We start from the raw sequence: 21597 nt of genomic DNA, 5'->3' as shown, positions 1-21597 counted from the left end.
TTTAAACAACACATTCATACATGAAGCGTTTGATGAGGAGTACTTGCAAAACGACGTTTTTAAAAAGGGTGAGAACCACGGAAAATCCGAAGATACACCATTTAAAGTGCTGGGTAAAGGCAGTTGGTTCTGATTGTTTGCATTGTTTAGTTCCAAGGCTTTTTTGAAAAGGCCCCCTTGCGTTTGCCCCAAGGCTAAAATTTTGTACAGCGTGACTAAGCCATTGATCAGAATCATTAGCTCAAAATATATTCCAAGGACCTCCTTAAGTCTCATAATCTTATCAGAGCTCTGGATTGACCTCTTCCAGGGACTGGCCACAGCCTAGAGTGGGAAAGTCGATTCATTGTTCCGTTGCAGAGTGTCAGAGAGACGCCAGCGGCACTAAGTGTTAAACATTCTGGACAAGAGGGTCGGCGTCCTAAGAGCCGGTTTCCCGTCCTCTAGGGCGCGACGTCCTGGTGCAGTGGAGCCTGGAGCTGCTGCGGGCTGGAGGGCGCAGGGGGCCGCAGGCCTTGCTGGGGTCGGCTGCCTCACCCACTGGGCCGCGGCCCCGAAAAACACTGGACACTCTGTGTAGTGAGCGTGGAGAGATACGCAGGGGACTCCGACAGGGATGATCCACAGCGAGGTGGCGCCGTTGGGAGGGGCACAGCCTTAAATAAGTGACAGGTTCTGAAGCGTGTTGGTAGTGTTGAAAGTAGAAAAGCTAATGTGCAGCTTCCCACATAGGCCTGCAAACTCTTTCAATGATTGTGTAAAAAACCCTAGAGATAGAAACATCAAAAGTGGAATAAAATGGAGGATCCGTATAATCTGAGGACAAGTGGAGTATGATAAGAAACGAGAACTTCATGTAGTGAAGTCATCAGTAATACCTAAAGAGAAGTATAGGAAGGTTTTTTTTTTCCATTTTACTTTTATTGACACTATTACAGATGTGCCCCCCGCCCCCGCCCAAGTACAGGGAAGTTTTAAGTGTCAAATTTGGGGCATAAAATAGATGTGATTTGCACATCAAGGTTGTGGAAATTCGGTCTTGATAAACATCTACGGAGAACCAGCTGGGTGGCAGGTGATGTGCTGATGGCAGGTGGTGACACAGAGATAAGAGCCCGTGGCTGTCCCACAGCACCTCCTGGTCCGGGCTGGAGGGAGACAGGAAACGGAGCCCCTGTGGATTGGGATGACACCTGCCTGGGGTCCTGAGGAGGTGACTTCCAGTGGGGGATTCTGGAGGCAGCCCCCCCCCCCCCCCGTTCTGGAGGACCTAAGGCCTCAGGGGCTGCAGTGAGGGGAGTGGGTGGGATGGTCCCATGAGAGCAGGACTGGCTTGAGCAGGGTGCCTGAGGGGGGTTGTTTTAGTCCCCAGTGTAGGAAGGAGGCTTGGAGGATGCAGGGAGTGAGGTGACACTTTAGAAGGAGTTTCAGGTCGTTTGGCAGGTGCTTTGAGCTGAGCTAAGACTAGTTAGGAAGCCATTAATCCCCAGTGGGGATGGAGAGCTTCTGAGCAAGGGCAGTGCGGGGAGGAGCCCGAAGGCGGATGGGTCAGAGTGGTCTTGGTTTGGGTGGAGTGGACTGGGTGAGGGTGGGGCTGCGCTGGCAGCCGGAGCTGGCGTGCACTGCGGTGGCCGTCAGCGGGACCGGGACCGGCCACCCCTGTGGTCCACACTGGCCCCTGTTCTGTGAGTGCCTTGCCCTCTCGGAGAGGCGCCTCTGTCTGGATACAAAAGCCCTCACTTCCCTCCTGCCCTGCAACACTCGTCTCTGCCGACTCTGCTGTGCAGTCTACTTAATATTTTCTTCCTTAGTTGCTGTCTGTCCCTCCACTTCCCTCCCTCATCCCCCTGAGGGCGGGGCTTGTACCTTCTGTGTCCACTGTCTGCCCAGCAGGGAAAGCACCTAGTGCCCATTTACTGCAGGACGCTCCTAGGGTCTCTCACTCGGCCGGCTGGTGGCTACCTCGGGTGACGTGCTGGCGGGTGAGGAGGGAGGAGACTTGGAGCCTGACTCTGGGGGGTTCCGCCGGAGATGTTTGTGGGTGGCCAGGTGTGGAGCACTCGGAGATTCAGGGCAGAAGGTAAAGATCTTAGAGACCTCCTGCCGAAAGCCAGCCACCTGTCCCTGGAGACTGCAGTGGCCCTGAAGGGCAAGAGTGAGCCTTGGGCAGAGGGAAGGGCAGGTCAGTGTCAAACTGGCTGAGAGATCAGGGGAGAGCTGGACGGAGAGCCTGTTGGATTTGGCGTCTCGCAGGTTACTGAGGGCCTTCGAAGGTCCTTCGGAGGCACCCTCGTGTCCTTCTGCCTTGCAGAAGGCTGGTGGGCTCTCCAGGCGAAGATGAACTTTGTTTTATTTAACCAACTTTTAGGGGTGGTGAAAGCAGTTTGGAGCTGTGCTTTGGCACATGCTCAGTGCATTGCCTGTGCTTAAATAGTAAAGCAGACGAGTGTGTGTCAGTGAGTACAGGCTTAAAGCCGAGTTAAGTGCATGTGTAAAGTAGAGGCTGTGTTTTCGGTTCTAAGGTGTCCAGTCATCCTGTGTAGTGCTGGACCCTCCTCTGGCGGATGGTGTGGTGTGGAAGTTTATGCCCCAGCCTCTGGAGTTCACTGTGCCCCCAGGTCACTGCTGAGACCCGGGACAGTGAGGCTGGCACCGTGCCCGATACAATTGGTGCTGCAGCTGCCTGCATCCCACTGTGGAGGAAAGTTCGGGGTCGAGAGGGCAAGGTACTTAGACCAGAGGTGCCTGTGGTGCATGAGGCCGGGCCCGACTCCAGTCGGTTTGTTGGCAGGTCTGAGCTTGGAGCCGCCTTGCTCTCAGGGACCAGGACGCTGCGGCTATGCTGAGTCCTCAGGCTGCTTCCACCAGGAGGAGGCCCTTGTCCCGGCCCCACAGTGGCAGAGCCAAGGTGACATGGGTCTTGCCCTGACTCCCTGCGGTTGCTGGTCTCCATGGAGTGTCCCAGGCGCCTTCTTGGCCAGGCCGAGTTTCTGTTCTTCATGGAGCCTGGCATAGAACAGGTGCCCAGTATTGAGTTTTCCTTCCTTTTTTAAAGGTTTTATTTATTTATTTTTAGAGAGCGGGGAGAGGAATGAGAAAGAGAGGGAGAGAAACATCACTGTGTGGTTGCCTCTCGTGTGCCCCCTCCTGGGGACCTGGCCCGCAACTCAGGCATGTGTCCTGACCATGAGCTGCTGACCCTTCAGGTCCTGGGACGATAACCAACCCACTGAGCCACACCGGTGGGGGCTGATTCCTCATTCTCATGGTGAACACAGGCAGCGTGTTTCCTCTCCCATTCACTTACTCCACCTGTTGCCAAAGGGCTCGCAGTGTTGACCAGATGGGGAAAACGCGTTCAGGTAACCTCTGATCCTTTTAAATTGTGGTGAGAACACAACATTTGCTGTGGTAGCCATTTTTGAGTGCACAGTTCACTAGTCTTAAGTATGTTCACTCGTGCAACAGGGCCCTCAGACTTTTTCATCTGGCACAACTGAGACTTTGTGCCTGTTACACAACAGCTCTCATGCCCTCTCCTAGCAGCATCGCTCTGCCTTCTGTCTCTGTGAATTGGGGAAGGAGCCCACACACAGCTGTCAATCTAAAAAGTGAGTTTAGGCCCTGGCCGGTGTGGCTCAGTGGACTGAGTGCCAGCCTGCGAACCGAAAGGTCCCCAGTTCTATTCCCAGTCAGGGCACATGCCTGGGTTGTGGGCCAGGGCCAGGTCCCCAGTAGGGGGCACACGAAAGGCAACCACACATCGATGTTTCTCTCCCTCCCTTTCTCCCTCCCTAGCTCTCTCTTTAAACATAAATAAAATCTTTAAGAAAAACAGAGTTCTAAAGCTGTTTTGGTGTGATATTTACATCAGTTTTCTGTTTATAAGGTTACTACAAACTTAGTGGTTTAGAACAATCACCTATCTCCCAGTGTCTGTAGGTGAGTGGTAGGTGAGGGGTGCGGTATGGCTTGTCTGGACCCTGGGGAGCTCAGGGTTCACATGCCACCGTCATGTGGGCTGTGAGGGGCATTTCTCCTTCAGAGCTGGAGAGAGCAAAATCTTTTTTTTTTTAATTAAGATTTTATCTATTTATTTAGAGAGGGGAAGGGAGGGACAAAGACAGGGAGAGAAACATCAATCAGTTGCATCTCATGCACCCCCTACTGGGGACCTGGCCTGTAGCCTAGGCACATGCCCTGACTGGGCATCGAACCAGTGGCCGGACTCAGCCTCCTGAGCCACACCAGCCAGGGCAGAATTCGGGTCTTGTGGTTGTGGAACTGGTGTCCTGGACCCATTGCTGGCTTGCTGTCCGCCGGCTCTCGGTTCTGAGCGGTGGCCGCCCCCATCTCCAGACCCCTGTTCCTCCCCTTCTGAGCCTCTGACTTCTAGACTCAGGCGTTCAGGGCTCACGTGACCAGGCCTGGTCCAGTGGGGTCCCTGTCCTGAAGGTCACTGATCTGGGACCGTCATCACACCTGTAGAACCCCTGGACTACAGCTCCAAGATTGGTGTTGCTCGAATCACTGGGAGAAGGTGAGGGCATACCAGGGTCCAGGGACCTTGGAGGGGGTGTCTCACTCTGCCTGTCACAGCTCAATTCAGGTGTTCTCAAAACGAGAGTTTTCATCACCATCTGTTGGTTAGCGCTGGAGTGACAGTTTCTGAGCACATACAGCGTGGAATGTTAGAGAAGTCTGTGTTGGAAAAATTGAGGTATAGTTTGCATACAGTGAAGTAGTAAGATTTTAAATATACCATTCTTTCATTTTTAACAAATTTTATGTATTGATTTTATAGAGGAAGGAAGAGAGAGACACTGATTTCTTGTTCCACTTATTTATGCGCTCCTCAGTTGATTCTTGTATGTGCCCTGACTGGGGATCCAACCTGCATCCCCGGCTGATGGGGACACTGCTCTAACCAGTGGAGCCACAGGCGGGGCTGTTCGTCAGATTTCGAGGAAGGCCTTTCAAAGCAGCCCAGAAAGCCATTTCCCGCCCCTTGCCAGGCATCCGTCATTTCCCTTAGGCGGCACTGTTCTGCTCTCTGTGGCTGCAGGTCCCTTCTACCTGGGCTAGAGCTTCAGTGAACGAGGCTGTAAAGGAGTTCGTGCCTCAGCTCTGTTCACTGTGCACAGCACTGGAAATCACCACGTTGTCTCGCGCACCTGTGGCGTTTGTCCCTTCTCGTTCGGGAACAAGGTCTGCCGTGTGGGCAGCTGCTCTTCTCCAGAGGCGCTTCTGGAGGTGAGGGGCGCCCATTCTCCTCCGGGCTGCATGGGGGCCAAGTCCCTAGCAGTGCGAGGCCAGCGTGTAAGAACCTGTGCTGTTGCGTGGGGGTCGTGTACTTTTATACTCCCAGCAGTGTGAGCGTGTGTCCATGCACTCCGCTCCTCTCCCGTTCTCGGGCTGTGCGTGCCCCCTGGCATGTCTGTAAGACTTCCGTGGCACCGCCCCACCGACAGCTTCCTCAGGCGCCCATGCCTCTCCTCGGACCTGCATCTCTGGGCATGTGTCCAGTGTTCCGCCTGGAACATCTTCAGAGAGCCCAGTTTGAATGCTGGGCTCTCTGGCCTTTCATCGCTGAGTTCGGGGCCGTTTCACGTATTTCAGTGCTGGTCTTTTGCTGGATACATAGGCTGCAAATAAATATTTGTTCCCAATCTGTGGTTTAACTCTCTTTAGACTGTCCCTTTTAAATTTTTTAGAAGGAAACTAGAGGGTTTATTCATTTAATCAAAGCTTATCCCATCTTCTCCCTTCTTTCTTTTTTCCTTTCTGTTGTGTGTTTTACTGAATTTGGTTGATAAGAAGATACCATTTTCAGGTGCAAAGGTTTACGATGCGCTGTCTGCGCCGTGGGTGGGTACCGAGGCTCCTTCTGCCCCTCGCCCAGTAGTTTCCAGTTTTGATGAAGTTCAGTTTAGTGATCCTTTTCTTTCATGGTTTCTGTTTTCTTCTGCCCATTCTGTTCACGTTTTATTCGAACGTGTCCTCTCGGGAGAACTCGTGATTCGGAGAGATGTGAACATGTGAGCGACGGTGGGCCCCCTCCTCCGCCCTCTGCAGTGAGAGCGTGGGTGTTGGGAAGGGCTCCCGTCCTTGCCCTTCTGCAGTCAGTGCCGCGGGAAGGTGTTCTCAGGGAAGTGCGGTCCTGGGCGGCCTGGGGTGCTCTGCTGACGCTTTCCATGCGGGACTAGAAGCGCTCTTCCCACCGCAGAGGGGGCAGTCGTCTGACTTGTACTCTGTGCATCAGACTTGGTCACAACGCCCTACCTGCTTTCTCTTAGTCAACCCAGGACTCGTACCAGAGACACCGCCTCACCGGGGCTTGTTCCGCCCTGTGTTCGGGAGAAGCATGTGTGTGCGTGTTTGTGTGCACACCCTTCCCTGTAGTCTCTCCTGTTTCAGACGTGCACCTGAAAAGCCGGCCTATGGCCTCGGAAACTGAAGGACCTCAGGGCCCTGTCCAGCCACGGCTAGCACGGGGACTTCCTGGGGTGTGTGCGTACCTCAGAGCAGGTGGCCTGGGCAGGTACAGTGGAGACAGAGGACCTGCTGACCCAGAGGGGCTGACTTCAAAGCAGAACTGTGCGGGTCTCCCGGGCAGGGCTGTGGGGGGGCCCATTGCTGGCAGCCTCTGTCCCCTGGCTCTGTGCTGCCATCTTCAGGGAACTCGCGGGTTGGGGGGGGGTGGCAAAGCCCAGCTTTTATTTGACCCTGGGCTTGCAGTTTCCGATGGAAACTGATTCAGAGGCTTCATTCTAACACATTCACTTTATGTGTTTATCTGACTTTTAGACCAGCGTGATTTGTTCATTGATTTCTTTTTTTTTCTTTGATTCCGTCTGTATTGTGTTTCTCCCATTACTCTTTGGTCTCCTTCTGTGCCCCTCCCTGTTCACTCATTTCAGGGCTTAGAGCAGACTAGCCAAAGGGTGAGTCTTGGCCTTGCTTCCCAGAGAGCAGCTCCGGGTGGTCCCTCTCAGTGGGGCTCCCGCCCAGAGGGAGGAGCCAGGGCCATCCCAGCCTCCCGGAGTGGGCAGGGATTCTCAGTTGGAGAAGGTGGGCAGGGAGCAGCTGGGCAGCAGGGTAGCAGAGACTTCGTGTGTTGCTGTGGCGCTCTGCTCCAGAAATAAAAGATCCGACCGATGGGAACTCCAGAGTGTGTGGCATTTGTACCTTTATCCAAAGATGCCATGGTTTGAGACAGATTGAGACTCTCCAGGAGGGGACCGTTTGGGTTTTGGTCAAATATGATCTTCACTTTGTTCTGTAGATGGGGGTGAAGGGTGGGGAGTGTCTCCCCTTCTCCCCACTGCTTGCCCTGGCCTGCCCCCACCGCAGCAAAGACCAACATCTGAAAATTCAGGAGTTACTGTTTTTGTTTCTGTTGATCTGAGAGAGAGGGAAACACGGACTTGCTGATCTGCAGATCGATGTGCCCCTGCGCACACCGGGTCCCAGCCTGCTGAGCTGGCTCAGGGCAGGGGGCACGGCTCGTCTCCCCTCTCTTCAGGCAAGTTGTGTTTCCCTTCAGCTCTTCATTGTGTAACTTTTGTTCTGAAATTTCAGAACCCAAAAATATGTACAGTCTCGCTACTAATATTTCCATTGTTTACTTTGCTTTTTAGTTATAGTAGTTTAGTTGTAATGTATTATGGACATTTGGACATTTCCAAGTCCATTGAAGAGGGCTTGATGCCCTGGCTCGTGTGGCTCAGTGGATTGGGCTCTGGCCGGTGAACCGAAGGGCTGCCAGTTCAATTCCCAGTCAGGGCACATGTCTGGGTTTCTGGGCCGGGCCACCAGTAGGGGGTGCACGAGAGGCAACCACACATTGATGTTTCTCTCCTCTTTGTCTCTCTCCCTTCCCCTCTCTCAGAATAAACTCTTTAAAAATATTCTGTGTATATTTTACTGAGATATGATTCACATGTGAAAAATTACAGCATTGTGCAAGTTTCTAGTTCCCAAGCATTTCCATCAACTGAAAACGAAACCTGTACCCTTTAGCTGTCATTCCCCTTCCCCCCTCCAGCCCTTGGCCGCCACTCACCTGCTGGCTGTTTCTGCAGACACTCCGTGTGAGTGGTGCCTGCTGTCCCCCACTGGGAAGGCCCTGTGCTGTCGGCGCCTGGTGCACATGGTGTCTTAGCAGGCCTTGTCCTGCCGGCCTGCGTGTCCTGGACGAGGAGACTGCCCTGTCTGCTTTGGTGGTGTCCCTGGGTCTGCTGTGCGGGGGCCTGCGGGGTCGTGTCCTCCCTTCACTGGGACCCTGGCCCTGAGCCCCTCCTCTCCAGCAGGGGCTGGTGGCCGTGCTCAGTCCAGTGCTGCAACCTCCTGGTGCCAAGTCTTGCTCCCTGGGCACTGGTCCTCCAGTCTGTGCCTGCGTTCAGCAGGGGCTGTGTGACAATGACAGTGTCATGCGGAGCAGGACACATGGGGCCCTGCTCTCCTGAGCTCACAACAGGCACCGTACACAGCCCCTGCCTTCAGAGCAGGGCTGCCAGTCCCAGGGGTGCGAGACGCCCGCTGCTCGGGGGTGGACACGCCCTGCAGGCTTCCGTCTCTGCAGCTGCGTGCTGGTAGCCACATTGCAGGCAGAGTGGAGGATGGTGGCTCAGGCTTAGCAGTCATCACCATTTTGCTGACGGTGTTCTGTGTGGCCCTTCTCCTCCTTGCTCTTCCCTTCTCTCTCACCACTCCTGCTCGAGGGCCGCTGTGCACGCAGGGCCCCTGTTCTCCTGTCTTTCCAGCTCAGGGTATCTGTGTGTGTCGCCCCTCTCCTGCAGATTTCAGGTGCTCTGGCGCTCCCTCTGCGCCTCAGTTTGTCCTTGTGCTCCTGTGCTGGCTTCTCCTGGGACCCATCTTGGGGCATTGTCGTAAAGAGGCCACCAAGAGTTCACTGTCCCTCCTGCGTGTCACCCAGGAAAGCCACAGCCTGCAGATGTTCAGAGACAGCTCTGTTCATGGAGTCTGTGTTTTGGAAATGCTGTTTGGATATTTTGTTGCTTTTAATCTTTGGCATTAATTTCAGTTGCTGTCATTCTTTCCATAAAGCAGTTCAGACCTAAGCCAGAAAAGTGATTAAATTGGCCTGCGCAGGGAAACCAGCAATGGTGAGCGAGACTGTCTGCCAGGGCAGGGAAGCAGACACACACTCGGTCATCTGCCTGCGTCCAGCAGCTCGGAGGGCTTGCCCGCACGAGCAGGTGCGGTAAGAGTGGGCCTCAGGGCGAGGTGCCTGACATCGTCCCGTTGCAGGATGCACGACAACATGTCCACCATGGTGTGCGCGAAGGAGGACAGGCTGGAGAAGCTGACGCAGGACGAGATCATTTCCAAGACAAAGCAGGTGATCCAGGGGCTGGAGGCTCTGAAGAATGAGCACAACTCCATCTTGCAAAGTTTGCTCGAGACTCTGAAGTGTCTGAAGAAAGATGAGGAGAGCAACCTGGTGGAGGAGAAGTCGAGCATGATCCGGAAGTCTCTGGAGATGCTAGAGCTCGGCCTGAGCGAGGCACAGGTGAGAGGGTGGGGCTGGGCGGTCTGGGACCAGACACAGTGTCTCTGGCAGCAGAGACTGGGCCCAGCTGACAGCGGGCAGGCTGTCCCAGGCGGGCGCCTCCTGGACTGAGGCAGGGCGCCAGCCGCAGCCACGTCACCCCATCCTGGGACGGAAGGGACAGGAAGGGTGTGCATGCCTCCTCCCTTCACTTCCTGTCTCTGTGCGTAGCACTCTGCTTACACTGCGGGGCGCAGAACTTGGTTGCACAGCCCCACCTAGTGTGGGGAGACTGGGACGTGCCATCCTGCCCACTGAGGGTGCTGCGTTCTGGAGCCTGAGGGAGACTGGAGAGCCGGTGTCGGCTGGGGTTCTCGGCGTGCCCAGCCAGGCTGCAGCGTGGATTCCGCCGAGCCTCTGCTTCCATCAGGCCGACCAGGAGGCTGAGACTGAACACATATAGGTGGCCCCCTCGCCCTGTGTCTTTGGGCTCTGCCAACGTATTTTAGGTAAAATCAAACACACCAAAAGTTGGCTCTTCTCCTCCTTAGTTCTCTCTCTCTCTCTGAGTGAGGGAGTGAAGTGGCAGTGGGCTGCGCCCTCCGCTCCTGCCTTAGGGAGGAGCCCCGTCTGCACCAGAGCGGCCGCACTGCACAGCAGAGCTCATCCCAGCCCAGTGCCTCGCTGCACATCTGCCCCCGCGCACCTGCTGTCGTTGGAAAGCACTAGGGGCAGGAGCAACCTCTTCAGTCGTGTAGACGTCGGGGTTAAGAAAAGAAGAAAAGCCCCATTACTGGAGGCCCAGGTGTGACTAGGAGGGTGAGGAAGAGGCAGGGCAGGTGTGAGGTCGAAGGAGACCAGGCCGAGCCTGCTACCCCAGCTCCTGCTTCTGCCCTGCCCCCAGGACCAGGTGGCAGGCAGAGTCCCGTGGCAGTGGGCCCTGCGCTGACGAGAGCATCGCAGCCCCATGACCCTCAGCGCAGCTGCAAAGACTCTTTCCCTTTGTGCGACCCGCCCGCCCCGCCTTGCCCAGTGCTGCTCCAGCCCCCAGCAGAGCAGCCTACATGCAGTGCACACTTGTGGACGTGCACACACATGGGGGACTGGGTGGGAGGGAGCTGTCTCGTTGGACAGTGGGAACACGGCGTCTCCAGGAGAGTGGCCTTGTGGCCTCAGCCCCAAGGCGGCACTCACACACGCTCCCGAGAGTCCATGCCACACGGCTGCTCTGAGAGGGTCACGTTCTCCACTGCATCTCACGGGGACCGGGGCCTTGGGGTGGGCATGTGTGCGGGCATGTAGTGCCATGTGTCTGCCGCAGGTCATGATGGCCCTGTCCAATCACCTGAATGCCGTGGAGTCGGAGAAGCAGAAGCTGCGGGCGCAGGTGCGCCGCCTGTGCCAGGAGAACCAGTGGCTGCGGGACGAGCTGGCGGGCACGCAGCAGCGGCTGCAGCGCAGTGAGCAGGCCGTGGCCCAGCTGGAGGAGGAGAAGAAGCACCTGGAGTTCATGAACCAGCTGAAGAAGTATGACGACGACCTCTCTCCGTCCGTGAGTGCTTCTGCGGCCACGCGTCATGGGTTCCCTGTGACCGCTCCTCACCCCTGCCATGTCGCCCAAGCAAGGTCAAGGTCGTGTTCCTGGGTGTGCATCCCTGGGCAGGTCACAGATGTTCTCTGTGCTGCACTCTTGTCACGTGACTTTTCCGGAGCAGCGGTCGGAAATGTGGAAGTGCTCTGTAGACAGAAGGTCCACTGCAGGGCCAGGCGCCGGTCAGTGAGCTCCAGGCTCCCTGTGGCGAAGCACTTCCCCGGTCCGGCTCTGGATCAGGCGCGGGGCTGTTGTGTCCCCTCCGTCTGGGGCAGGGCCTCTCCAGGAGGGGAGGGGCTTGCCTTTGACGACAGTGAGGCCCCTGGGGAGCGCAGCCCAGCTTTTGCCCTGCGTGTGGGTGGGTCTGAGTGTCTTGAAGAGTCTGCGGGGTCACAGACCCGGGCCTGGTGCGCCTCCCAGGCAACTCCTGCTGGGGGTGGACCGCCAGCTCCCCTGTGTGGCTGCTGGTTTAACCTCTGTCATGGCTCACAGCTGCGAGGTGTCAGAGTGCCCCGGGGCCCTGGGGGCGGCGGTGGGCTCTTTGGTATGGTGCGCAGAGAGCGCCATCTCCACAGATTCACATGGGGGTTTTCAAGTGAGAACCCCAGTGAGGGTCTCCCGCTCTGTGTGCGCGTCCTCAGAACCCAGGCGGAGTCTGAGGCCTGGAGAGGCCGTTGCCGTCTGCCCAGCAGCCTGGCCCGTGTTTCGTAGTCTGAGTTCTGGTCGAGCAAGTTTTTTGTGATTCTGCTTAGTTGACGGAGAATCAGGTTGTGGGTGATCCTGTATTTGATTTAAAAATGGGCCATGTTTTCTAAGGTTTAAAAATGTGGTTTTTTTGGAATTTTTTGATTTTAGAGAAGGGTGGGGGGCGAGAGAGAGAAACGTCTGTTTGTCGTTCCCCTCACTGATGCGTTCATTGGTTGAGTCCTGTGTGTGCCCTGACTGGGGACCAGACCCGCACCCTGGGTCTATCCGGACGGCTCTCCAACCAGCTGAGCTCCCCAGCCAGAGCCTGATGTTTTTTTTGTTTTTTTTTAGATTTTTATTTATTTATATTCAGAGGGGAAGGGAAGGAGAGAGGGAGAGAAACATCAATGTATGGTTGTCTTTTGTGCATTCCCTGCTGGGAGTTGGCCTGCAGGGAACTGACCTGCAACCCAGGCATGTGCCCTGACTGGGAATCGAACCGCGATCGTCGGATTCGCAGGCCTGCGATCAATCCACTGAGCTACACCAGCCAGGGCCAGAACCTGATGTTTTTAACTAAAATTAGGCTGAGGTCAGGCAGCACCGGTGAGACTGAGGTTGCTCTCGTTGGTTCCCAGGAGGACAAAGACACCGATTCCACCAAAGAGCCTCTGGATGACCTTTTCCCAAATGATGACGACGACCCTGGCCAGGGAAGTAAGTCGGGGGTTGGCCATCCACTATAGGCAGATGGGGGTGGCGTGGGCTGGGGGGCCTCACTGTGGCGATCCGTGGGTGCCCTGGTGCTCACGGCGCAGACTTTCTGGGCTGCCTGTCTACCCAGAGACGGGCGACCCTTGTTTGCTGGGATGTTAGGCTCCTGGGCACGGGCCACGTGGGCAGTTCTGTGTGGGCAGCTCCGTGTGCCCCCCCCCCCCCCGGTCCTTCTGTAGTGAGAGAGGCAGAGATTGTTCTCCCGGGGCCAGGAGCAGTCTGGCTACCCTGTGTGTGTGGTGGGAGGGGCATGGGGGGCATCGTGTCAGCCCCGATGGGGGGCTGGTGGTTCCAGCCTGCCCCGGGAGTGCAGGACGGGTCGGCAGGGCTGAGGGGGGCGGGGGCATGTCCCTCTGACGTGGCCGCCTCTGCAGTCCAGCAGCAGCACAGCAGCGCCGCGGCCGCTGCCCAGCAGGGGGGCTACGAGATCCCTGCCCGGCTGCGCACCCTGCACAACCTGGTCATCCAGTACGCCTCGCAGGGGCGCTACGAGGTGGCCGTGCCACTGTGCAAGCAGGCCCTGGAGGACCTGGAGAAGACATCGGGCCACGACCACCCGGACGTGGCCACCATGCTCAACATCCTGGCCCTGGTGTACAGGCGAGTAGCCCTCCTGCCCCTCCAGCCGGCCTGCAGCACATGCTCTTTGTCAGCCGGCTCTTCAGATGCGCTGGCGCCCACCCGCCCAGGCCACGTCCCGGCCTCCTTCCTGGCTCCGCGGACAGCCCCGCTCACCGTGAAAATCCTCCGCAGTCTTGGGCTCGAGGCAGGACACCCAGCCCAGCCCCTCTGGGGCAGCCACTGCTCCCTGCACCCTGGCCACGCCAGACTCTTTGTTGTCCCTACAAGACTGTGCCCTGGGTTCCTGTGCCGGAACAGCCTTCACTTGTGCCTGCCCATCTCCTCCCTGCTCCTAGGGCTTGGTCAGCATCTTCTCCTTCCTGAACTGGTATCCCACTTGGCTGTGTCCCACCTTGACCCTGTGTTCCTGCCTCTCTTGGGCCACTTGTGAACCAGGGTCTTTGGGGCTCTGTCCTCTGTGCTGTCCAGGCATTGGCACACGGGCGCCTTGCGTCCTCAGGGGCCGTCAGAGCCCGCTCTCTGATGTGTAGACCCTCGGCCAGCACGTCAGGTGGGGCTGGTCTGCTTTGTGGCCCGGGGGCTCCCTCTCTGCTTAGGTCTTAGCCACACTGACCTGAGGTCGAGCAGGTCAGAGGTCAGGTGGGCACAGGAACCTGAGAGGGGCAATGAAGGACAGCAGGGCTGGTTTGCTGTGTGTGTTCCAGTCACGGGTTCGTCACCTGCTTCCTCTTCCTTCCCTCGCTTGGTAGTTCCAGTGCAATGGTTGTGAGACCTACATCTGTGGGAGACTTCAGGCTGGGGCCCTGTGGGTGGATGCACGCTTCCTGGTCTCAAGGGGACTTCAGCTCCTCTCCCTGCCCAGTGGCCGTGGGACAGAGGACGGGGCTGGACACGTGGCTTTCCTGAGGCCCTGTCCGTTCCTCCTGTTGCGAGTGGAGGTGGTGACGGCATCGCTCAGAGGGCCAGCCGAGGGCTGGGGGGTGGCACTGCCCGGCAGAGGCAGGAGGCTCAAGCGTGTTTCCTTTCAGAGACCAGAACAAATACAAAGACGCAGCCAACCTGCTGAATGACGCCCTGGCCATCCGCGAGAAGACTCTGGGCAAAGACCATCCTGCGGTGTGTGCGCCCGGTTCTGTAACGCGTTTGCGTGTTCTCCCTGGTGCTCCTCACTGCTGAACTCGTTGTTCTGTTGAGCTCAACAGGGCAGGGTTCAGAGCTGCCTGACCACTAGATGGCGCAGGTAGGGCCCTTGCTGCAGAGGCAGGAGCACCGGCCAGTGCGCGAGCCCCGTGCTGCAGCTTTGGGTCTCACACCAAATCACACGCACGCCTGTAAATTCCTCCTAAAGAATTCATGCTCCTTTTTTATTTGAATCTGCTCAGACTCTCATCTAGATCTATTTCGGTTGGTTTGGTGGTTTCCAGTGAAATTTATGGAAAACAATCGAGACCCCGTTGATTTGGTTCCCGTCCCCGCAGCGCTCTCTGTCCGATCTGCACCCTGCGGCGCCCTGGCTGTGACGGGGCTCACGGGCCTGGCCAGCCCAGAGCTCGTCCTCGTCACACTCACCCTCTGCGCGGTGCCCTGTGTTGCAGGTGGCAGCGACTCTGAACAACCTCGCCGTGCTTTATGGCAAGAGAGGGAAGTACAAGGAGGCGGAGCCGCTGTGTAAAAGAGCCCTGGAGATCCGAGAGAAGGTGCGTGGGGGAGCCCCGGCAGGCGCGGGGGTGGGCCCTGGGGGAGCACGTCCACCGTGTCTACGTGCAGGCGCCTGGAGATGACGTGGGAGGAGGACTTTCTCAGAACGGGTGTCTCCTTTGACAGCAAGGCGTGTGCCTGCCAGTAAGAGACTAAGTTGCCACGTGTGCTTAAAAAGCGTTAAAAAGTTCAGTGGTTGTTTTCAGAATGGAGACGAACTCCTGAGGGTGACGGTGGGTCCTGCACTGCCGGCTGCTCCCACTCACGGCACTCGGGTGCTGAGCGCCGGTGTCTGGTCGTCTCGGTGGTGTCGAGCGCGACTGTGCACTTGGGTGTCAGTCTGTGCTGGGGCAACCCCGGGCGCCACTGTCACTGGGTGTGTCTGTGTGGTCACTCAGCAGTGACGCCGAGAGCTTGGCCATTTAACATAGGGCCGCACAGCAAGGAGCTGGGGCGGGGGCTGACCCTACACCCCGCAGGCAGGCCCTCCTTGGGCTGCTCTCTGCTTAGGAGTCCAGTGATGCAGTCCGGTCTCTCAGGGCGGGGGCGAGGATTCAGAGAGAGCTCCAGGTGGCATGAAGTGTCACAAACCCTGTCTAGTGGTGGGCCTGGTCCTATCCCATGGGTCTGCTCTTTCATTCACTCTGGAAACATTTGTTGAAGACCTGGGGGCCTTGCATGGTTGGAGTTGGTGACTTCGAGTCAGAGACACGGCCCCTCCCTGGAGCTCAGTGCACTGGACAGAGCCTGGCAGGCAGGGGGCGTCGGCCTCTTGGATGGAGCTGGGGATGTTGAGGGCCAGGGCTCTTCCGAGTCCAGGTCTGGAGGCCTGGGGGCCCAGGGACTGAGGTCAGAATTGCCCGTGAGGATGGGAGGCCACACGCCTCCTGGGGGCGCCCAGGTGGAGGCGTAGAGCTGAAAGGGGGGCCTCTGGCTGCAGGTGCCAGGGAGAACAATGTTGTCGGGGGTTGCATGAGGAGGATGAGCCTGCACTCCAGGGCTCACACTTTCTGGCTGAGGGTCGGGTCACGAACCACGGGGCGTGTCAGGCGGTCTCCTGTGGCGGCACTTGCAGAGAAAGCAGGCAACCAGGGGGTGTGCCTGTGAGCTGACTGGGGGCCTGTACTGAAGTGCTCCCTGACTTGGAGAGAGGGCGTCCCGTCTAAGGGGCCTGCAGAGGGCCCTGAAGGGTAAGTGGCTGCAGGGTGAGGGGTGGAGGGGCGTCAGCACATGGGACGGCGAGGCCACAGGGCCCTGCAGGTGTGTTTGACATGTGATGGAGGTGCTGTGAGGTGACCGCAGACACCCTTGGTCAGGGCTGCCCGGGAAGGCAAGTGTCGGTGGGTGTGCACCTGGGGGCTTCCTTTGGAGGCCTGTGAGTTCAGGAGGGAGTTGGATAGGGCCGGCCAAGTCCGGGCTGCTCCGGAACACGGCAGCTGCTGCGCTCTCAGGCCTTTAAAGAGGCCACCTTCCTGCTCTTCAGAATGCAGCAACAATGTGCCCTGCGTGTTGGATCTGTGAGGAAGTCAGCCCCCCTCCCCCCCCGCCCCAGGAGTTCAGAGTTCAGAGTTCAGCACATGCGGCTGAGTTAGTTTTAGGTTTGCCGGGCAGGGTTAGCCATTTAAGGGCCGTGAGCCTGGCAATGAGGCGGGTGCCTTTGTGTTTCTGCTTAGAAGGACCCTTCCCGTGCTGGGGAGCTGAGTGGATGGGGGCGTGGCGAGGGGTGGGTGTCTGAGCACGGCCTTTTGTCCTCAGGTTTTGGGGAAGGACCACCCTGACGTGGCCAAGCAGCTGAACAACCTGGCGCTGCTGTGCCAGAACCAGGGCAAGTACGAGGAGGTGGAGCACTACTACCAGAGGGCCCTGGAGATCTACCAGAGCCGGCTGGGGCCCGACGACCCCAACGTGGCCAAGACCAAGAACAACCTGGTGCGTGGGCGGGGCTGGCGGGCGCTCAGGCTGGTTGGCCGCTTGCTCTCTGTCTCTCTGTCTCTCTAGCACTTTATTGTGCGTGCTGTCACAGCTGTCCCCACTGCCCCGTGCCCCTAGGATTGCCCTCTCTGAGGCTGAACTGTGTGCGGTTCAGCCTTGCAGGAAGACTGCCTCGCCCGCGCAGGGGGCACACTGAGTGCTGCGTTTCATTTGCAGGCCTCCTGCTACCTGAAGCAAGGCAAGTTCAAGCAGGCGGAGACGCTGTACAAGGAGATCCTCACCCGTGCGCATGAGCGGGAGTTCGGGTCTGTCGACGGTAAGGAGCGGACCCCATCCCCAAGTGGGTGCCGTGGCAGGGCGCCATGCCCCCGTGACCCGCCCGCTGCTGCCTGCGCCCCCCCACCCCATCGTCAGGGGGGTTCGGGGTGCCGTGCATTAGACCTTCATCAATGACTTCCCACGCGGCACTTAGAGGGCTGGTCGCGGCCCAGCTCGGGGCTCGTCGGCTCACTCATGTGTCCTCCGGGGGCCGGGGTGACGGCTGCGCCCTCACCCCACGTCTCTGTGCCCTGGATTGTGGCCATGTGCCAAGGCGTGGTGTCTGCCTGCCACTCAGCTCTCCACGCTGCCCTCTGCAAGGCCCACAATTGTTTCAGCCACAGCCTAGATGTACCATTCTGGAAAACCTCCCAGAATCCTTCAGGCTTCCTAGAATGTTTTATAATCCAGTGGTTCTCAAAGTGCTGGCAGGAGCCCGTCAGAAACACGCATTTACCACCCACCCCGGGCCTGCTGGGTTGAGTGTCTCGAAGAGCCGCAGCCTGTCTCCTTTCTACCCCTTAGAGTGCGTGGGTGCTCACACACGGCTTCGGTGAATGGTGCGCGGGGTTCCGGTTACTCGACAGACACTGTGTGTCATGCAGGCATTCGCTTCCCCTGCAGTGGGTGTCACGTAGGCCTCAGAGAGGGGACAGCAGTTTCCGGTGCAGCAGGTGTGGGGGGTGGGGAGGGCTGCTTGCTCCCGTCCGATGCAGGGGCCTGCTTTGTGGGGACCCCAGAACACCTCCTAAGGCTTCTTGTCCTTGGGAGCTCTGGTTTCTTGGTGATTCGCTGGCTCTTTAATCCTAAAAGCAGTCCAGGTAGCGGGGCTCTAGTTAGAAGCAGTTTTCTGATACTTGGAGTTAGCCTCCATAGGAATGTTACAAAGAGGGCGGAAGGTGTGTGTCCTGCTTTACCCGGGGCACACCCTGCACTGGCTTCACGGCCTGGCTTGGCATCGGCCGCCAAGGGCATGGGGGCTGGTGATGCAGTGTGCATGCCCGCAGAGCCAGCAGTTGTGATGGGATTGTCAGGACTCAGCTCTCTCCCTTGGGCCTGCGAGTGAACAAACCCGACTGCAAGGGAGTGTGGTGCACTCTGGGGTCAGTCGAGAGGGGCAGCCCCCGCCCCTGCTCCCGAGACTGCCTGGACCAGAGCGCAACAGAAACCAGTCGTTTAACACGTCTCACTCTCCTCCTGAGACGAGATCCATCCAGCCTGTCTGTTCAGCAGTTTACATGTGAACACGCGTTTGATTTTCTCAACAGCCTGCGCAGTGGGTCAGACATCACCCACTCCAGGAGCAAGGACGCCCAGGGCCAGGCAGCTGGCGGGTGGTTGGACTGGGTGGGCACGTGGTCTCCCCTAGAACTCCTCCTAGGTGCTTGTGCGGGAGCCTCAGGAACTCATGCAGAGGGCGGATGTGCAGTCACCCACCCGTTCGTCACCCACGGGCCCCGCTCAGTTGGTGTCTTCTTCCTGTGCCTGTTGGCGTCCGGGGCGGAAGCCCTACTCTGCGCCACAGGGATGTGAGCCGTCTAAGAACTTGGGATGGGTGGTGTGTGAGAGCATTCTCAGAAGTTAGGGAGACTTTATTTATGCATTTTTTGAAGATTTTATTTACTTTAGAGAGAAAGGAAGAGAGAGAGAGAAGCATCAATATATTGGACATACATCAGTTGCCTCTCATGTGCCCCCAGTTGGGGACCTGGCCTACAACCCAGGCATGTATCCTGACTGGGAATCGAACTGGCAGCCCTTCAGTTTGCAGGTCAGCGCTCAGTCCAGTGAGCCACCCCAGCCAGGGCGAGTTAGAGAGACTTCACAAGAACACTGATGTGTATCTCTTCTGCTTTTACTCCCAGCGTTTACCCCTTCTCATTAGACTTCTGTTTCACGCTGGGTCTCTCAGGTTTCAGAGCCCAAGTGTTGTGTGCAGGTTCTAGCATTGCAAGGGTGTCGTGGTGGGGACCTGCCTGCGTCCCGTGTGCTGGCATTGCCTGCCAGGTCTGGTACACAGGGTTCCGCATCTTCTGAGCACCGAGCACATGAGGTGGCCCCCACCTTCATGTTGTGCTCTGGGTGGGGTGTCCTCCCTGTGAGTATCCCCGCCCAGCCGTGAGCGGTCGGGTCTGAGACGGATTGTGGGAAACAGCAGGACCCCGCGGCCACTGCGGCGCGCCAGCCCCTGCTCACAGGGCTGTGCTTCCTTCCGCAGACGAGAACAAGCCCATCTGGATGCACGCGGAAGAGAGAGAGGAGTGCAAAGTAAGAGCATGCTGTCCCGAGGGTCTTCCCAGTGCAGGGGGAGGGGGTGCTTCCGAGACCCGCTCACCTGCAGCCACCTGTTCTGACTCAGGGGAAGCAGAAGGATGGGCCGTCGTTCGGGGAGTACGGTGGCTGGTACAAAGCCTGCAAAGTCGACAGGTACCTCTGTCCCCTGATACATGGGTAGCCGGGAAGGCTGCTGGCGCTGTCTCGGGCAGGCGCAGTCGACCTCGGGGTGCGTGGAGGCCCCCAGGTGGTGTGCTTGCACCATCCGGTTTCCCCAGATTCCAGGAAAAGACACTGAGGACGGCCACCGCAGTGTGGATGAGATGGGGGTTCTGCCCCTGCGCACTGCTGTGTGCAAGGCTGCCTCCCGAAAGGCGGGACGGGCCCAGTCTGAGGCCGCTGCGGAGCAGTCAGGCCCACAGACCTGTGAGAGCCAGTGTTTCCTAAATGCAGAGCCCCACCCCCTGCCCTTGCCTGGCGGATGCCTGCAGAGGGTGCTGGGAGCCCTGTGGGCTGCCCTGGGAGCTGCTGATGCCTGTGGGCTCCTTCCTGTCTGGGTGCTGAGTACCCCTCTAAGGCTGTGTGTGCCATCGTCTGTTTCAGAGGGGCTCTCTGACCCCCACCTGGGTGCTCCGCGGCGCTTAACAAACATGTCAGAGTCACAGGCAGCACATGTCCCACCCCCACCCCCACGCGTGCCTGGGCCTCTGCATCAGAGGCCGTGTGCAGGTCATCGGACGTGTCCACACCACAGTGAACGGGCTTGCGCTCGTCTGCAGTGCGGCTTCCTGTCGGGACTGCAGGGACAACATGGGCCCTGCCACACTCTGTGCACCCCTTCCGTTGATGCTGAGGCTTGGGTTCGCTCTGTCTCCTCCATGTCCTCCGGACACTGATGCGCCCTCGCTCCAGGAGGCATGGTGGCCACCGGTCAGCCCCACAGATGTTCCCGCTGACGGGGCGGCTGTGGTCTGAGCAGCCACCACTGCAGCCAGTGTAGGGCCCCTGTGGCGGCCTTGCCCGCACAGCCCCGGTGGACAGGGTGTGCAGGAGACAGAGGGGCTCGTTGTGATTTTATATAGAGAAAAGTGCCATAGAAATTTAAAGGGTTTTTAGCCAAATGTAAGCTGCTAGTTCTTCAGATGAAGCACTGGGGACAGTGGCCTCTCTGAGACCCTTTCAGTCATCCGGCCTGTGCTGTCTTGCAGCCCCACGGTCACCACCACCCTGAAGAACCTCGGGGCGCTGTATCGGCGCCAGGGCAAGTTCGAGGCCGCGGAGACGCTGGAGGAAGCGGCCATGCGGTCCCGTAAACAGGTCAGTCCGAAGCTGCTGCTCTGGCCCCCCCACACCCAAACTCTGAGGCTCCCAGTGCTCTTCTGTGACTCCGGAAGCCCTGGTGGAGGGAGAGGAGACCTTTACTAGTTCAGTTCGCTCAGGCGACACTGCGTTGTGTCGGGTCAACACCGTGAACGCAACTCCACGGGCACGAGTAGCAAGGGAAGCCCTCGATCAGCTCGCCTCACTGCCGTCGGAGATGCGTGGGCACCACGAAGGTGCCCACGGGATGGGTGGAATGTGGAACTCTGTGTCTGATGTGGGTCTCGTGTGCAGAATGGACGGAGTTGGAAGGATCGCACATGAGGACCGGGCAGAGGCCCAGAGTGGGGGTCTCTGTGAAGGCGACTGACACACTTGCCCACGCTGGGGGGTGGGGGTGGGGGGGGCAGTGTGCACCACAGCGAGGGGCCGCTCCGCCCTAGGGCGGCAGAGGCCAAGCACAGAGCAGGAGGGTAACTGAGGACCCTTGTGTGCTGCTGGTGGGCAGCTGTGGGGGGATGGTCTGGTGGTCTGCCAGATGGACACCGAGTCCCACTCCCAGGTGGACCCTCGAGAGAACTGAACACAGGCACTCAAAACAGATGCCGCCGGTGGTGGTGGCTCTCTGGAGTTCCAGTCCGTCCAGTCGGGGTGGGCATGCGTTAGCAGCTTCTCCTGTGGAGTCCCTGTGAGCCGCTGGTCACGCTGTCATTGGCTGGCTAGTCTGTGGCCTTGTGTGTGTGTTTCTGTGTAAAGACACCTCGCTTAGCGCTAGCTCCACGTTCATGGCCAGTAGCGCTGGAGCCCAGGTCTGAGGAAGCCAGCCAGCCCCTTGACACAGCTGCTCGCCCCACCCTCATGCAGCCAGGCATTGTGCACATGGGGTGGCCTCTCAGCGTGAGGTCCT

General features: G+C 58.3%; 1 protein-coding gene across 10 annotated transcripts in view; it reads left to right on the top strand.

Annotated features, from left to right (window-relative positions):
* Window positions 1-21597, top strand: part of KLC1 (kinesin light chain 1) — a 37774-nt gene that overhangs the window by 925 nt on the left and 15252 nt on the right. For all 10 annotated transcript variants that reach the window (XM_037047696.1, XM_037047677.1, XM_037047713.1 and 7 more), the window contains exons 2-12: window positions 9274-9535; window positions 10836-11066; window positions 12431-12509; window positions 12941-13166; window positions 14177-14264; window positions 14744-14845; window positions 16602-16775; window positions 16995-17094; window positions 19315-19364; window positions 19456-19523; window positions 20579-20687. In XM_037047696.1, coding sequence (XP_036903591.1) covers window positions 9275-9535; window positions 10836-11066; window positions 12431-12509; window positions 12941-13166; window positions 14177-14264; window positions 14744-14845; window positions 16602-16775; window positions 16995-17094; window positions 19315-19364; window positions 19456-19523; window positions 20579-20687 — 1488 coding nt within the window. In that variant the 5' untranslated portion in view covers window position 9274. The remainder of the gene's footprint in view (window positions 1-9273; window positions 9536-10835; window positions 11067-12430; window positions 12510-12940; window positions 13167-14176; window positions 14265-14743; window positions 14846-16601; window positions 16776-16994; window positions 17095-19314; window positions 19365-19455; window positions 19524-20578; window positions 20688-21597) is intronic.

The sequence above is a fragment of the Sturnira hondurensis genome, unplaced genomic scaffold (genome assembly GCF_014824575.4).
Source record: "Sturnira hondurensis isolate 20B ecotype Veracruz unplaced genomic scaffold, ASM1482457v3 Scaffold0000780, whole genome shotgun sequence".
Classification (NCBI taxonomy): Eukaryota; Metazoa; Chordata; class Mammalia; order Chiroptera; family Phyllostomidae; genus Sturnira; species Sturnira hondurensis.
Note: the sequence above shows the minus strand (reverse complement) of the source record. Positions and strands in the feature narration are given on the sequence as shown.